Source organism: Trachurus japonicus, chromosome 12, assembly GCF_045865225.1.
Source record: "Trachurus japonicus isolate A0001 chromosome 12, Traja_1.0".
NCBI classification, from domain to species: domain Eukaryota; kingdom Metazoa; phylum Chordata; class Actinopteri; order Carangiformes; family Carangidae; genus Trachurus; species Trachurus japonicus.
Window position 1 is genome coordinate 9,762,260 of NC_140918.1, and position 18,532 is coordinate 9,780,791.

General features: G+C 44.1%; 1 protein-coding gene across 3 annotated transcripts in view; it reads right to left on the reverse strand.

Annotated features, from left to right (window-relative positions):
• The window catches only part of fibcd1b (fibrinogen C domain containing 1b), a 103,514-nt gene extending 85,466 nt beyond the window's left edge, over positions 1 to 18,048 (reverse strand). For 2 of the 3 annotated variants that reach the window (XM_085793069.1, XM_085793068.1), the window contains exon 1: positions 17,064 to 18,043. In XM_085793069.1, coding sequence (XP_085649195.1) covers positions 17,064 to 17,135 — 72 coding nt within the window. In that variant the 5' untranslated portion in view covers positions 17,136 to 18,043. Of the gene's footprint in view, positions 1 to 17,063 lie in introns of all 3 variants that reach the window. The other variant, XM_085793067.1, reaches the window with a different exon arrangement.
• Positions 18,049 to 18,532: the final 484 nt, after the last annotated feature.

Consider the following 18,532-nt stretch of genomic DNA (forward strand, 5'->3'; position numbering starts at 1 on the left):
GGAGGTACACTTTATTCTGAAAAAAGGTAAGATCTAAAGTTAACAGTCTGAATCCTTGGGAGTCAGGAGCTGGCAAACATGAGAGCAGAAGCAATATATATATATATATATATATATATATATGACTGTCTTTTTTTTTTTTTTTCCACGATTGCCGTTAGGCAATGTCAAAGAAAATGTGGTCCAAATGAACACTGTGAAGGAGGCAAGGACTAAATCAAAGTAGAGTTACTGCATAAATAGTCCAGATGAGTGTGGTTAGCAGGTGCTGAACATCAGTCACGCTCTGGAAGCAACAGACAAGTTACTCACCATGTTTACCCAAACGGAACAATATAATTACTCACAACCAGTTCATGTCTGACAGGGTTTCTCTCACTAACTCGCCACAGTGTGTAGGATCATAAAATCAAGGGTAAGAATAAAAACGTACTCCCCGTTATTTGGTCTTTTGTTTTTTTTCAGCATGAAAACAATTAGCTGAGCAGCTAAGCTTAATGCCAGATCCCATTGCGATTACACAGTCAACGAGTAACATTGTAAATAGAAGATCAATGAGCTATCAAACTGTATCAGTTTCATTCTGACTAATTAATCAACAAGTTGCTACGAACCGGCGCATCTTACAGTATATTCTACATTCATCACAAAGCAACTGTAAATGATAATAGTAGTCATGTTTATATGAAAAGCCCATGCTGTAAATGTGGAAACTTTAAAACGAAAGACCCATAAGAACGTAATTAATGCAGTCCTCTGTCGACTATTCCTCTGGAGTTACCAGATTAAACCACTTCATTAGTGTCTAGAGAGACAACAGACGAGAGATGAGAAAGGCAGAGCTTGGGGAGAGAGAGAGGACCGGGGAGGAGGAAGAGTAAAAGCTTTGTTAGCGCGCGAAACAGACACTTTCAAGGCAGTAATTATGACGCAGAAAGAATGTAATTATTTTTCCCAGAATGCCAGGGGGGGCTCCCAGTGTCTCCTAATAGTGATGGGTGACAATCTAATGCACGGCAGATAGAGGCAGTGCATGGGGCTTAATTGGTGTTTTAAAGTTAAGTGGCTCGTCTGCACACATCCAGGCTCTTCCTCCAGAATGTGTCGGTGGTGCCTGCAACCTGTGATCCTGCCTGGCAGGATGTGACAAATTTGAGAAAAAGCGGAGAAAAGCTGTGTCACTTTGCATTTCGCACAATCTGACAGCTTGCAGTAATAAGCCGGAGGTATTGTGTGTGTTTTAAGAGCTGCTTAAGCCACTGTCACGTTTCGCAACCCCCCCCTACACCGCCATGCTCCCCCGGGGGTCCTCAAACCATTTTATACCAAATCCACAATTAGACGGAGAGAGTCAATCTGAATGTAGATTTCCACGGGTGACTTGAGGTTGTTTTGTCGCAGGCTGCTCCGTGTGGCTGCCACGATAACAGTAACAAAGAGTAAAAACCTAAGAAGTAGAAAAAGCAGCCCCGCAAATCACAGCTTGTTGTACTTGATATTACTCGGATGAATACGTTTTCTAGATTAATTTTCAAAGTCGATAATGGCATTCCTGCTTGGCGGGATGGTAAACAGCACAGCGGTGGATCTCACTCCAAAATGACTTTTCTCACATGAGCCACAGTGACAGAATAAATGATCCACTATAATGGATAAACCACTTTGCACCTTGTTGCTGCCTTTCCCAGGGTACTAGTGTGAACACGGCTTTATGGGAAATGAAGCATTCTCTGTATAACTCCTGTGGGAGAACTGCAGTGATGAGTTAAAACGTCTGGACTCCTAATGGAAGCTTTGGTCGTGAGAACAAACCACAAAAGTTTTTCTTTCTTTTTTTTTTTTTTCCTTTTGCCTCTCAGAGCCTCTGTCAGCTCACATTTGCGCACTCTCCTCACACAGTCATTTCCTCTTCCTTGCTACTCAGGCAAAAAAAGTCGATTGAAGAAGCTTAGTATTCTGATTGAAATCATAAATCCATTTTATTCATTTCCAGATTTTCATTTTGTAAGATCTATTATTGAAAAAAAAAGAAAAGAGTGGGAAAAAAATGGCTTTTTGAAAGCTGAGTACGCACAGCATGCGGCGACATTTAGTGTAAGCCACTGCCACAAAGTGATGTGGCTGATCTAGCGTCAGATCTCTGCCGAGGCCATGTGACAAATGTGATGAAGCGAGCTGCACTTTATTCTAATAAACAGTGTGCGCCACCGGCCCAATACTCTGATCAGCATTTGACCCGCGACCCAGCTCACAGCCAACTTCTAATTGTGACAAGGCACATATGGCAAGATAATTATTCTGAATAATCTGTTGCCATGGTGACGGCTGACCCCTGATGGCCGTCGATGCTCCCTCCACATGTCCGGCCCTGTGGTTGTTGGAGGTTTTTTTTCGCCTCTTTGCCCTCTTAAAGTGCTGGGGATTAGAGATGTACATTATCACTTTAATCCCCCTCTTTAACCCCTTCAATCAGAGTTGGATCCCCCCCACCCACCCACCCAATCAGCCGCTAGCTCCGCTGCAGCAGCTGCATACGGCCGCCGACTGACGTATGTTTTTCCCTGCCAGTGTATTTTTATGAAAGCCTAATATAAAAATAAGATTTCATTCTCTCGCGCACAAGTGCTGTCCTATCTCAGTAATCCACTCCAATCCTCCTCTCCATCAGCCCCCTTTGGTGTCTCTAAGTGTACACCCATGAAATAAGCACACCAGGCTACTACTGAGCTCTTACTTACTTTCTCCCCCCTCCGACAGTCATCTTTTTCCAAAACGGATAAACAAGCCTTTCACTCTAGAGATGTATAAAATAGGAAACAATATTTACTGGTGAGGCATCCCTCCAGATATCCCCCCTGAGCTGTGTGAGCATGAAATATGAAATTGCTCTGAATCATAATTGAGTGGCAACGGCAAGATAATTTGTTTTGAGCTTTAAAAAAAAAAAAAAAAAAAAAAAGAAATGTTGAGATTGAAAGTGACTCAAATCAGTAACAACAGTCAAAAAGCCATTACAAAATGCATTAGGTACAAATTACCATTTTAATGTGGTAATAATTTTGTTTAGAAAACAGCTGACATTTTTAAATAGACGCCGCATTTCGACAGTGATACTCATAAATCAGGGGGGCGCGTTTGAAAAATGCCAAGCGAGGAGTCAGGTCAAAGTTTTAAGTAGATTATGGATGCCAAGGTGACTCATAGGCTACATTTCGTAAAACAAATAATCACAGCGGAGGGATCAACACACAGGATGGCTACGATGGCAAAATAGCGCAATATAAGTTTGCCCGGCTATAGGTTACCGATGGGAACACTAAGCCAACACCATCTCCGTGACCTCCGACCCGTCCCGCGGCGAGCTGACAGCTGTCATGGCCTGCGTGCTGGAAAAACCACAGCACACAGCAAACACATCACAGCACCTCTAAAATATAAAGTACATTATCATCATTTTCTCTCTCGCCAGGCAGGCTGATGACAGACAGTGCGTTGACCCCGGGGTGAACGTCAGCCTATAAAAACAAAGGTCAGAGGACCACAGATCCCTCCTCTTTGCTCGCCCCTCCCCCTCCGGCTCCTCTCATCCCAAACCTGTCAGCATCCCGTCATCCGTCTCTCCTAACATCTACCCCCCCCCCGCCCCCCGCCCCTCTGACCACCCTGCCCCACAGTGCTAAAGAGTTTCTCTCTTCATCTTCAACACATTTACAATAAATCAGTGTGAGCTGAGGGGCTGTGGAAAGAGTGCGAGTCTGATTGATTTCTTATGTTAGCACATTATGGAGGCCTGTGAGGAGCCGGCCAGACTCCATTCCCCACGGTGAGAGAGGCTGAGACTGAGAGCGAGTGGAAGTTTTACCATGAGGCGGGGATTAAAGGGAGACACGGTATGAACCAAAACAAGCGAAAGAACAGTTTGTCAGTTATTATGTGACAGTTATTGTTCCCATCTAGTCACAAATTCAATCTTGCCGCAAAAAAAAACTGATGCGTCCTCACTTTTTTTTCTTTCTTTATATGTTTCTCCAACCTCCAAAATCATCTCTGGACTTTTTTCTTTTTTTTTTTTTTCAAATAGGTTCTCTCACACTCTCTGTAGTCCATCCCCATCTCTTGCACACTTCATCTATTAGTCATTGCATCTGTAAGGAAGATTTGACTAAAGGTGGCAGACAAATGGCTGAGACTGTACAGCGCTGACAGGCTCTATACGGGCTTTTACAATACCAGACTTATCTCAGACTGGAACTACAAGTACCCTGTTATCTGACAACTTAGCCGCCGGATGTCTATTTAGGACTTCTAATGCTAAGTGAGGCAAAAACTTTTTACGTTATAGTTTTTCAGTGTACATTCATTATATATAACCAGCCAAAACAGATTCAGAAGGCAGAGGGGATGCAGAGAGATGACACGATGGATGATGAGTCTGGCTGTAACAGCATGAATTAATACTAGCAATAAATGGGAATTCCCATTGACATAGTCTGCTTTGATTTATTAATCTTGCCGTGATTGAGGTTAAACTGTATTTACGATGACATCCATAAATTGTAACGCTCGGATTATTACAGTAATTCTGCCATGCTAGTGCCGACCTTTTCTCACCCCCTGTGGAACCAGACTGGGTAAACTGTTGGTCTCTTGGAGCCGTTAATTCTGTCCATCATCCCCCAAACCTCAGTATATGACCATATACTCCCTCCTATAGCCATGTTACATCCATATTCTATATGAGGAATGTATAATCTGCATCTAATACTTCACTTTGTGTAGATTACATAGTTTTATATACAGCTACTTTGATTTCATGGAAGTAGGCTGATCTAAATTCAATCTGATACCTTGAACAATTTTCTCAAACAAGTCTGGGAGAACAGGACATACTGGGTTTTAGACAGATTTGAAAAATAATAGTTACTGTGTCTCTTTTTTCTTTTAATTCCGCCCCTTAAAGCAGAAGTAAGCGATCCGGTCGTTTTGGCTAATGCTGCATTCCAGGCAGGCTTTTGAAACCGTAAATTACAGCTTCAAGTCACGACTTACGACTTTGTAGCGTTCCAGGCAACCCACTCGTGTTTTTCCAACCAGTTTTACCTGTGAAAGTCACTATAACGGCCACTCGTAACTTCCGACCCATGAACTCGTACCAGATCAAACTGGTACGACTTCACAGGTCGGAAAAACACAAGTTACGGGTTGCCCTGAACGCACCATAACTTCTTGTCAGCCGATGGAGTTAGCAGTCCCCGCCCTCGTCATGGATCTATTGGTCCTCGTCCCTACGTCACCACATTCAGGCGCATCCCTTGGCTGCACACACAGCCCTTCATGCCGTTCTCTCTCCTCATTGGATAAAACTTGTAGGATACAAGAAAAGTTTTCTCCTCGGCTCAGAGCAGAGCAGAGTGACTGACAGACCCGTGTTTCGGTCCAAACACTCTATGTAAGTGATTGCTGTCGGAAGATAGAACTATTTAAGACTTATATTAACACAAAAATATCGCTTACTTCTGCTTTAATGTAGAGTAAAGTTTTCATATTGCTATATAGCTAATGTTAGCATCAACAGCTGTTTACTTACCAGACTGCAGTTCTGCATCAGACATCAAAGCAACCATTTTTGTTTTGCTTCTATTTTCTTCTGCTGGAGTTAACCTAATATCTGGTCCAGCCTTGATTTATCTGGTGACTTTTTCCGATACCAAGTCACTGTAGTATCCTGCCTGCCCTGAAGAAGACGTGCTGTTCAGAGGATGTGTTGTTATCCTGTAAATGCAAGGCTGAAGGTCTTGGTAAGCAGAGCAAGTAAACAGCTATTAACAGACACTTCAATAATAAGACTTACAAATGGCTCCTTTTAAAGATGCTGCTTTGGCTTGGAGAACTTACACCGACTGATACTGAGATATTTATGAAGCAGATCACAAAGCTGGTCACCTTGTCTTCAAATATTGGCCAGTTTTCTAAAGGTTATAGAGAAGCTTCAGTTTTTTTTCTACCATTTGTAATGTATAGTGTTGTACTGTATTGTGCAGATCCAATTACAGCACAAGCGATTGAACACTGCAGTGTTTGGGCTGTAAGCCGGCCAAGGCAAGTCATTGGATAAAATAACAGAACACCTGCAATCACATACAACAACAGAGCAACTGAGGCTACACATTAGCACTGAATGCCCATAATACTGCTGCATGGTTGTGGCATTACAGTGAATAATATTGTCACTGTGTCCAACACCTGCATCAACTTAGAGCCAAGTCAGATGTAATGTCACCGAGGTATTCCACTGAAAAACACTGCTGCATATTTAAAGTTGTACATTTCTGTCAGCTGTAGTTTGTGGCGAGCGCTAATTTGCTGACATAATAAACATATACCCATTAAACATTAACATTACTATTTGGACAACAGTAAAAACACACTCTGTAATAAATTCAGTTACAGATATACTGTTGCCTCTTTATTTCACAGTACATCCTCCTCCAGTACTTTTTGCGCAATTGACATTTTCAACTATCTCCTGCACTTCAAATATGTATGTTTTACTGTGGTTGCTTTTTCTGTAGTGTATTACATTAACTGAAGAGTATGTGTGTCTGAGTTTTTTTTTTTTTCTTTTTTATGTGTCTGCTTGCACTGAAGTGTCTGCGTGTGCGCACAAGTGTTTGTTTCTCTGAGGAATATGTCCTGCTCTCCATGCTGCCAAGTTCCACAACATCAGCAGAAACTACTGGTCCGCAGTACACTCTACATTTCCATATCCAATCTCATTCAGACTTAGGTATTGCCGAGAGGTGCAGAATTCCACCAGAGGAAACAAGACAAACCAAATATAGTAAATATGAGCTTGTGCAGCCGTTAGAGGGAGGGAGAGCCGCCCCCAAATGAGATGCAAGTTGAAAATGTGCAGAAAACATAATGTTTTCTCTCTCTGCTAATGAAAAACACGAGCCAGATGGTGTATGACAGAGCCACTTCCAACAGTTTTGATAAGTTGGACTTTTTTTTAAATGGGTCAAGAACAATAAAATGTTTCTTTCCAAAGATATAATAAATTCTAGCCATGTGAGCTAGGGGAAGGGATTTTTTTTTTCCGACATCAATCCTTCTCCCACATTTTTTGATTGATTTGATGTTTGAATCATTTAAAGGGAGGGTTTTGGAATAACAACAAGCCATGGGAGTGAGCCCTACAATTCCTCATTTATTCAAATGTGCCACTTTCCCCCAGCACATCTGAATAATGGCACACAGTCTGCCAGATTGAATTTTTGATGATGAATAAATAATGGATGTTGGTGGATAAGTCTGTTAATATATTAGCCATGAGTTTGTCATAACTGTTTAATAGGATAGCTGCAATAAATACATCTCTGCATCTCGTCGTGCCTCCCTCTTTGTCTAGTTTTGGATATTTTCCATGCATCGTTTCATTTTTTATCTCCCCTCCTGAAACTATCCTCAACCTTAATGCTTTTCTCATTCGCCCATCAGTCACCTATCCCCCTTTCATCGAGTTTTCTCCTCATTCTGTTGATCACAAAAGATGTATTTCTGTTTCGGTTGAGCGAACATCGCAGATGGTTATACTGAAAATATGCTTCATACCTTTTTTTTTTGTAACGAGAATTAGACTTTTTGGTTTGGGGTATCTATTCATCTTTTATGTTTGGCCTGTTAATAGCCGTCCCTGAGCCTGAAAATAGATCTGTGAAAATGACCCAGTCATTGAGTTCTTCTGACACATTTCACTGCCTGTGTCATTGGGCAATGAGGCAATCACTTCATTCTTGTCTCCAATTCACAGATCAAGAATAACTCTTAATAAGGACAACAAGGATCCCTCAGCCTTCGTCCTTTTGAGTCAATTAATGTTGCTGTTAACCTTCAGACACCTAATGTTGCCTGGCCCCATAATGATGCAATAATGTTTCCTCTGTTAGCTTAAGCAAGTCATTAGCAGGTAAATAAATGAAGCCGGCTTTCGGCCGAAATGACTCCATTTGGCTCTGAGGAGAACCAATAATGTGATTTTTTGGAGACACTCACCAAGTACGAGATAGTTAGAGAGCAATGCGGCTCAATCACTGGCACTTTAACTCCTACATAAAAACACCCTCTCACATGTTCGCTGGGGAACAGATGCCACACACACACACTAGCATCACTATTTTAACAATCAGCCGTGGCTCGCTCCGGGGCGTCCTCTGTATTCCCACAGTTGTCAGTGTGATCGTGCGTTTAACTGGTTTATGTTGAGTTAAAGCGTCCCCCCTTGTCCTCTTCCTCTTCCTCCTCCTCCTCCCCGCTGGGCCCCTGTCCCGTGATGCTCTTCTGCTCCAGATGCAGTGACTGGCCGGCGTAGATTGATTGCTTGATTAAACTTCTCCATTTATCATAAATTATTCACTGGATTTTCACAGTCTAATTAATTTTCCTTATTATTTACCGCTCAGTTCCGCATTCTTTGGGCCGGACACGTAACCCATCACAAAAGGGGAACTCTACTCCACTCGTGTTGTGTGGGTGATTTGTTGTACTTGCGGTTCTCGCATGCATGAGAGTATTTGTGAGCGTTGATTAATGATGAGACCAGGGAACAAAAAGAGAGAGAGAGAGACAGGGGGGAAAAAGGTCTATTATGTTGTTGGAAGTGTGTTCCTTTTAAAACCCCTTCCCCTGCCCCGCCTTCCCTCCAATCTCACATCTCTATTTGATCAAGGCTCCAGTGTCCCGTGAGCGACGTTGTTTAACTCTCAGATTGAAGTCGCCAGGAGGATATTGGACACTTCTCATTGGAGATATGGAGATAGTGCACAATCAGTCAGTGGAATGGGTCCGGCCTGCTGTCGGTCAAGATGACTGCACTGTGTAACACATGTCTCTCTCATCTCTCATCCCTCCAATCTGCCTCTACCTCATTTATACCCTACTCTTTTTTTTTTTTTCACCCCCCTATGGTCTACACTAGCCTGGCTAACACTAGACCTCATCTCATTGTAGATTGAGATTGAGAACCACCCGTTCATTTTTCTGTATTTGGGGCGTGGTTTACGAAAGCCCAGAGCTGTTTATTGGGCGCTACGAATGTCTATCAAATGCGTCTGTACGTAGCTTATAGCCAATCGTATCAATCATACCTGATAGAGCGACAGAAATGCGATGAGGAAAAAAACACTAAACATTGCTCTTTTTTCAAAATAAACTTGCGGTCTAAACTACTACCACACTTTCTAACGCTGCATCGAAAGGTAAAGCATCTGCCGCCATGTTGGATCGACAAGCTATCAACAAAGTCGCTTCGGTGTGTCGTCATCGTCTTGCTGCCCCCTCCCCTGTTCTGTGATTGGCTCCCTATAGTAGTTGAGGGGAAAATTGGGTCCATGGTTTCCAGGCTGACTTGCAGAGCGAATAAAATCGCACGCTAGGCATCATGGGTATACCCAGACTAGGTCTACTCTACACACCTCTGCTCTGCCTCTCACAGGTGATTCCCTATATGCATTTTTAATGATGATTTAGTAGGGAAGTGAATTATAAATTGCACAGTGGCAATATTACAGTCTTCTAGAATAAAATAGGTGTGGGAATATGTGCATTTATCTTTCCTTAGGGTGTTTTTTTTTCCCACACACTAACCTGCACAAGGGGCTGGGTCCTGCAGATGGAAATCGAACGTGTTACCCTGCCCACTCTCCCTCTCTCTCGCACACTTTTAGCTCTTCTGCTGTGAAACCCTGCCCATCAGGTCGGCTTGCTGACACATCTGTCAATACATGCACCGGGAGGTAGAGTATAACCTTGCCCCGCGGTGCCTTCTTAATGTTCCCGACTCAGCTTTACTTTCTTCACATTCATTCAAAGACACAGGAAGAAAGGAAGTGTGGTGACATCTCTGTTGTGTTTACCCACAAACATATATGTCGATTTGTAGCCATTCCTGTGTGTTGCACCACACCTAGAGCGAGTGTGGTGCATAAAATCAACACAATTAGCAAGAATCACGTATCAATTAGTTACAATTACTTCCTATTGCAGCTGTTGTTTTGGATGCGAGGGAGCCCGAGGTGATGCTTTGGGGCTTTTCGTGATGAGGCTTGTAACTGATCCAAAAGTCGACGGTGGATGAAGAGCGCCTCTCGTCCTCCAACTGCAGTGCGTGTGCTATCTCTGATGACAATGCTTTGTTGGAGGTATGTGGGCTTTTGAGCAGCTGGAATATCTCTGTGTCATCTTGTAAAAAAGGTACATGTGCCCCCAGCTAGCCTGGTGTCTGCGCAACACTCATCTGAGACCCGCTGTGATTCATACTTTCCAACCCTCTGTCTTTTCGACTACACTCTGGGTTATTCTTTTGTTCCTCTATATACTCCGGCCTTTATTTCTGTTCCTTTTTTTCTGCTTTTCATTCTGGTTCTTCTCTTCTTCTTGCCAAGGCCTCTCCGCTTGGCCACCTTGTAGGGCCAGAAATGTGATATTGAAATACCCTGTGTCTTTATGTCAGCGAGAGATATAGAATGGGAGAAAATGAGAAAAAGACATTCAGGACAGTGAGGGTCAGATAACTAATGGCATGGATAGACGATGAGCAAGGCCAAGAGCACAAGGGACAGCGGCTTTCATTTGTAACCTTCAGACGTGGGTGAAGCCTGCGCTTGGCCACGCAAACACATGTGATGTGACACAAAATGGCTCCATCTGTCTGCAGCAGGGAACCTAAACAAAATAACCCGGCGCTCCATTAAGGCACTAAATGACTTTCTATGTAAAAGCACTCTTACACTTACGTAACGACTTGACAGTAATGGCTCGTTACCGCTTTGATCCACCAACACACACACTCCTCTCACACATTCATACCTTCATTCTAACAATAGGCCTACACTCCTGTGATCCACTTTAGGTTTTGATCTCACAATTCAGCAGTGATGGGTTTCAGCAGCACAAAGCTTATCTACAGTATATATGTGTCCGAGGCGGGAAAAGACAGATGATATTGATAAGACGGATCTAAAGAGGAGATGAATTAGGAAAGCATATGTGTGTGTGTGTGTGTGTGTGTGTGTGTGTGTGTGTGTGTGTGTGTGTGTGTGTGTGTGTGTGTGTGTGTGTGTGTGTGTGTGTGTGTGTGTGTGTGTGTGTGTGTGTGTGTGTGTGTGTGTGTGTGTGTGTGTGTGTGTGTGTGAGTGTGAAAGAGAGAGGGAGAGATGAGCATGCTCACTGAGGATGAAAAACACAGTGAAGGATTAAAGCTTTGAAATTCAATGCAGTGCATGGCAACATAAAGGCAGCGTTGTTATGAGGAGCAGTACCAAAGTGAAATCAATGACACCGAGGGATTGTTTTTGTCTTGATAAAGTGAATATCCCCCCTTTACTCCCACCATCACACCGTTGTTTAAAAGGAACACAGGACCGATAGAAGCACATGATCACACAGGCAATACATGTGCATGAATATATCCGACTCCATTTTATTAGAACCAACCACTGTTAAAGGGATAGTTCAACATTTTGGCAAATTGGCCCATTGCCATAATCCCTATAGTTTTAGGAGTAGGTTCGTTACCTTTAATTGTCAGTGCAAGCTATTTTTAGAACGGCGGAGCAGAGCCGCGAGCTGCTCAGAGCTATGCTACAGGGGCTAATGGGATGTCTTGGTTTTCCTAATCAAACTCATCAAAACACACAATCCAACAACTCCAAAACGCTCTGGTGGACAAGTTGTGACCTTCACATTCACGAGATAATAACGGGCACGTTACGAGACAGAGTTGTTTTCGAGGCAAATGCAGAGACTGCTGCCGAAAAACTGCCTCCGAAGGGAACGTGCATCAGCGGTTTTGCATGAATTTACCTAGAAAACAACTCTCATAACGTTTCGTTATCATCTCATAGTGTGGTGAATGTGCAGGTCACAACTTGTCCACCAGAGTGTTTTTGTTGGATTGTGTATTTGATGAGGGAAACCAAGAAATCCCATTAGCCTCCATAGTGTAGCTCTGAGCAGCTCACGGCTCTGCTCCGCCGTTCTAAAAATAGCTTGCACCGACAATTAAAGGTTCTCCTAAAACTATAGGGATTATGGCAATGGGCCAATTTGCCAAAATGTTGAACTATCCCTTTAACACATACTAAACACCTCATGCAGCCAGAGCGCAAAGGAATAAAATGCTGTCCTTGTCTTTGCACAGAATCACATATCAGTGCATCCTGTATGTGACCTGACAAATGGTTGATGCACTTCTGGGGCTTTGAAACTTTCGCCCGGTGGGTTGTTTCCTTGATGCCACCCAGAGCGGAGAGAGACAGAATCCGAAGTTGTTAGAGTTGCTGCGCTGCCATAGCAGGACCCCCCACAGGGAAATCACAGGCCCAGTGAACCAGGGAACTCTCTCTGCTCTGCTTCAGTCCACACTCCCCTCCTGTACCTCCAGCCAGCTCAGCAGGTTCATTAGTTCGACAAGGGTATCCACAAAACCAGACAGCCCCCATCTCAACGCAGTCACAGCCTTCACCTCTCAAGACGCAATTATACCATGATTGAAAATCCATCCCCCAACGTTGGCGGCACCTGGCAGTTAGCTGGAAGACAGGTGTCTCACATACTTGAAACAAACATACATCCCAACGTGTATCAGGCTTAAAAATCCGCTTTATTAGTTGGGCCTCGCCAACAATTAATCAAACTCTCAATTTGAAAGGTTTCAATTTTCAAATCACAAGATCTGCCATTTTAATTAGAACTTGCACAACGACGGCTTAACAAGCCACGGCACATTACGGTTTAAGCTGACAGCCTTTGATATCATTGGCTGTAATGAGAGCTGTAAATCTAATCACATTAATTATTCGCAAAAGCAAAATAACAAAACCTTATGATGGGGGTCATGGCAGACAACCGATATGTTGACGTTCTGACCCGTCGCACTCAATACTCATCACTACATGATTACAGGAGTACTACTCAGCACTCCTGGATTGGATGGCGTCCCATTTTTTTGACAGCATCTCATATGGCTGCTCTTTTGTAGTAGTCGCTGCTGCAGTTGGTGTCTCAAGGAACACATGAACACAAACACACACAGATACAAACTCACAACATGAATACAAACAATACCAGCTCCACTTTCACAGCTGGTAATAAGGACTGCTGTCTGGTTATCATGATCCCTCTCTGCATGCCAGTGTCTGGTTTCTGTAAACTTACACATGGCCAAATGTGGTTTTTAAAGGACGAGCAGAAACAATCTGTGTCCATTTGATGTTTGAATATAATAAAGAATGGCCTGTGTGTTCAATGCTCAATGAGAAATCTGGACCTGCAGGATATGATAGCAGATGGGACCATGTTGTGCATCCTAAGTTGGATATGGAGTAAAAAATAAAAATAAAAAAAGCGCCGTCAGGGCTATTGGCTGTCAACTTTTCTGACTCTCAACAACAATTAGCTATTCTCCACCAACTGTTGAGCTATAATGAGAGGACACATTATGCAGGAACATGCATGAAGGATGATGGAGGCCTGCAGGTTCTGTCTGAATCCCAGTTAACACACGTGGGAGTGAAATGTATTAAAGTGAGTTAATGCAGATTGATCAAACCTGACAGAGATGTGTATGTATGTGTGTGCGCCATTACAAGCCTGATATAATTCCTTGACTTGGATCGCTGCCGAGTTCATTGTGATAGATGTTTTTACCAATAGTGTCTTTCCAGCTCGGTGTCTGATGTCTAATGTTTTGGAGATACATAAACATTCAGACCACAGACAGGTGATTTGCTGACTTATTGATTTGATTGTGTGGCTTTGATGTGTTTTGGTCCATGGGTCTAAAGTGAAGCTCGGGGTATAAAAATCCAACAAATTCTCCACAAAACATGTTTAATTCAGTTTGTGTGTGTGTCTGTGTGCGTGTGTGTACTGTGTAGTCAACCTGTACACAAACCATCCTTTCACTGCTTTGGAATTTTAGACTCAGTATGTTATTGATTACCTCCAACCCGAGTGGGCAACCCCACTGGGCCTCGCTGACTCCTCTGCTATACCGTGTGTGTGTGTGTGTGTGCGTGTGCATGCATGGGCCACGTGTGGTGAAGTACGGACACATACACGATATAGATGTTGTTTGTGTGTGTGTGTCTGTGTGTGTGAGAGAGTGAGATATTAAATTGAGACGAAACACAATTTGCTCAAACCCCAGGATGTGGGCACTGATTTGAGAGCGATGCCATGGAAACGGACACAGCACAGAGTTCATCCACCCCCTCCCTTCCCCTCCTAAATATTACAGCACAATATTCAATATTACATCTTTCGTTTTTCGTGTAGAATCACATATTTTATACTTTTCCTCAGCAGAAGATGCTCTAATATCTGGAAATCTAACTTTCAACCTTGACTTATCTCACATCTCTTTCCTTTTCCTTGCAGAAACTTAAGATGAAAGACTCACTGTTGTATCCACACAGTAGCCATTTTGTTTCTTTCAAGTGCCTGTTTCTTTTTTTTTTTCTTTTTTTTTAATACACACATATTAAACACTTATCTGACCATGCAGCCCCGGGCTCTGTCGCCTATATTCCAACAAATTAGATTTCAAGGCTGATATTTAACTTGCAGTCGAATCTCCCATTTTGCCTTTAACTGGCCTCCCATCTGTTACCAAAGGGCACAGACGACAGCACATCTACAGCAGCAAATCAAATTTGTAGAGTTACTACACAAATACTGGGAGCATGTTTTGTAATATCAAAACAAACAAGAGAGCACAAGAGATCTCTATTACCCAATCCCTCCCCACTGGGTCTGAAATGACTGTGTCAATAGCACAAGGCTGGAGATAAAGGTTCAGTGTTGCTGCTCAAGATTACACACACACACAGGAAGAGAGAGGGAGAGGCTGACACACACAGACTGAAAGACTATTTATGTGTGTCTGCGTGTGATAGCGACGTAACAAGTGCAGAAAGAAGGAGACAGATAGATGTAGGGAGGAGTGGGACAGATAGCAGCATTAGCCATCCCCATTTCCCACAACCTCCTCTTCTCATCCCCCTCCCTCCCCTCATCCCCCCTCCCACCCTGATGCTGTCTGATGCCGACTGAGTGTTGGGGGTTATGGAACATATTTTGCCTTTTCATCCTCCAGGCTTATACCACTCGGCATATCAGAGCTCCATTTAGTCATTCAGATCTTTCTTTTTCCCTCGAGAACACCGAGCATCTAAATGAATCTCATCAGATATCAGTCTCCCTGTGCACAGATTCTTTATTCTTTCATGCTGATTGGATGCAGAGATTTGGATGTAACTGGAGATACTTTTCCTCAGCTGATGTATTTGCTATGCACATGACCTTTAAGTGATTATAAAAATAAAAAAAATAGGCAAAGCAGCTTGTGGGCAGTCGGTGCCATCCTCCAAAGTCTCCAATCGGCTCTATCTCCCAAGTATAAAAGGTTACATGAAAATCAACCGACTATGAAAAATTAAAACTGCAGCCTCCTCCTGTTGATCGATACTAACGTAATTATACCTCATACAGAGAGGGACTGTGAGGCACACAGGCCCGGTTCAAAAAGTGCCACGGCACCAATGACTCAGCCCGAGCCATGTAATCAACACAAGCACACGACAGCGAGCCACATATCCTGTGACACCTGTCAGGCTTTGGTATATGACAGTTGTCACAAGCTCGTCTCCTTCTAATAAATGTCTGCTGAATGACACAAGAGTCCACACATTTGTATTAAGAGCCGAAAGGAACAGCAGGGAGCAGATGCATTTATTGTCTGTAGTTTTATAATGAGCTGGTTTTGGTCTTTTTGGACATTTGGAAGGTGAGGGGAAAGTAAAGGGATCATTTACAGGGAGATTCGCATCCCTCCCCTGCTGCTGCTGCTGCCTTTCTCATAAGAGCTCATTTATGTGGATGAAACAGCAGCACCAGTTAAAAAAACTATCCAAAAAATGTGCCATCTCTAATATCACCTCACTTCTCCCTTCTTTTCTTGTTTTGCAAAAGGCTCTTGAGGAAGTTTACACGTCAGCACCTTTGCTCTGATTTGCCAGTGATGTCGCATAATAACTAAATTCCTCCTGAATCTCATCAGGAGGGGGGGGGGGGGGTGACCACAGAGATAAATGATGCCGTGTTGTTTCCAGAGGCGCCAAGCTTCAGCATTGGCCCCTAGCACCGAAATCCGATTCCGTATAGCTGCGTTCCCGAGGAGCCATTTCCCTCACGGGCTGTCAATAACCCTCCACTGACCTTGTGAAAACACATCGACTTATTCCCCAAAGTGAGCTTCCCCTGGCTGCAACACAACGCACGTCCGCTCCTGTCTCAATTCATCCGAGCGGGTAGACAGCCCTAAAGAGCTCTGGAGTGTTAACAGCGGCTATAGGGAGGATGTGTGCGTGCGTGTACGTGTGCGTGTGCGTGCTGTGCCTCCACACTCTAAGCAACACAGAAGCGATTTCCATTAGATAAATATCATTCAATTAAACACAATCCAGATTGTTTTTTTGTTGTTGTTTTTTTTTACACCAGGGGTGAGACGTGTGGGGATGTTTGGAGGAAGATTGAGCCAAGATGCGCAAAACGTCCATCGGCCTCTCCGCTCTCACTCTCTCACTCACTCACTCACTCTCTCATCCCCTGCCGAGATTTCAGCTTTATTCCTTCAAGTGTTTCTAACTAACACATCCAAGCGTTGTGTGACGCCGACAGAAGTAACCACGGGGACTGTGTGATCCGCGGGTGGGTTTAAGACATTATGACAGGAACAGAAGTGCCAGAGCCCGGGGAGTCGAGAGGGGGAGAAGAAGAACAAGAAGAAGAGGAACGAGAAGAACAAGAAGAAGGGGAAAAGAGAAGCTGATCTGCAGCTACTGTCTCTCTCTACAGTGCAGAGATTCGCCCGAGAGCCACATCACCAAACTCAGCGTGGTAACACTGCACCAACATATGCACCACTCCTCATCAGCCCCATCAGCCCGTACAAGCACACAGCTGCTGTAGGTACAAACACACAAACACACACACACACATACCTGGTTTTTATGCCGAGTCCCATCTTCGAGTTCAGAAGAGCTGTTCATGGTTCCCCATCGGTCATTTACCATCCTACGGAGAATCTGCGCATCAGATCCGCCTGTTTTGTTCCAGGCGAGAGAGAAATAAACCCGCGCTTTTTAAGTCTTTATCGGTGATTTAGCCTCTACTCCATGGGAAAAATGAGGGGTAATTCAGCGTAAAAAAAGAAAAAAGAAACGGGGAAGGGAAGGGAGGCACAACTTGTGCCGGTTCAGCCACCGCACACACCGCACAAATTACGCACCAAAAATGGAACTTAGATTCCTCCCGAGAGTCTCCAGACTATCTGGTCGTTATTCCACTTTAAAGGATAAAAAAAGAGGAGTGTTTGCAAGCTCCAGGATTTTGTAAGTGGTCTCACAGACGCATCAGAATTAACACTGGAGTAGAAAAAAAGAATTAAGCCCAAATCGACCCCGCGAAAGCACCGGGCGCAGTCCCGTTTACTCCACAAGAGGAAACCGAGAAAACCTTTGGCTCGGATTGCAAAGTGCAACCCGACCTTTCATGTCCATCCAGGATAGTTTGAGCCGCCAAATCGAGCCCCTGCACACTGTGACCACTTAACGGCTGCACAGGTACAGGCAGGACTGGGATGGGGTCGTAGAGCTGCCGCGTCCTCCTCCTCCTTCTTCTTCCTCTTCCTCCTCTGCCTCTGTACTCGGTGAGTAGACTCCCGACACCGAGCCGTGGGATGGATAGAGCCTCCCTTATTTGCGTCAGACTGATCTGGATGGCATTTCACAGAGATGCCTTCGAGAAGACTGGTACGAGGAGATTAAGCGAGCTCCGTTTGTTGTGTGTGTGTTTGTGTGTTTGTTTGTGTGTGTGCTGCGCGGGGCGCTCCTTGCCTCCGTCTGTCAATCAACGCGTCCCTTCAGTGCGCGCGGCGCGCTCCGAGCGAGCGTTTCTTCCCTGTGCCCGCGTGCCCTCGACTGCTGTGCCACCGCCACCCCGCCTGCTACTTCACTTCCACCGCACCGCGGACCCTCCTATTCCTCTGCAACCCACTCACACAGCCGCAGATTCAGATTGTGGCTCGTAATGTGTCTAATGTGTAGACTAGCGGACTTAATGTAACATAAACCCGGGATCGGATTCCTGATAAAATCCCCCCCGCGCAGAACGAAAACGTTTTATTTCTAAATCCATTGAAGGCTGCTTCACATTATAGACTATATAGATCACAGTCTAACACACCCGGATACCTGACTGGGTTCAGTAATCCTCTCCAAGAGTTAATTACTGGCTGTGACATCACCCAGCACTTTTTCATGTGAGTGACAGCCTTTAGAAGTAGGACTGCTTGTTTGGGGAGTTTAAAGCGGAGGAACCTCACTACAGTAGAGAAAAAAAGATGAAACAGAATATTAAACTGAAGCAACTGCCTCATTTATTTCACAGAAATCAGATTTAAAACCACCAG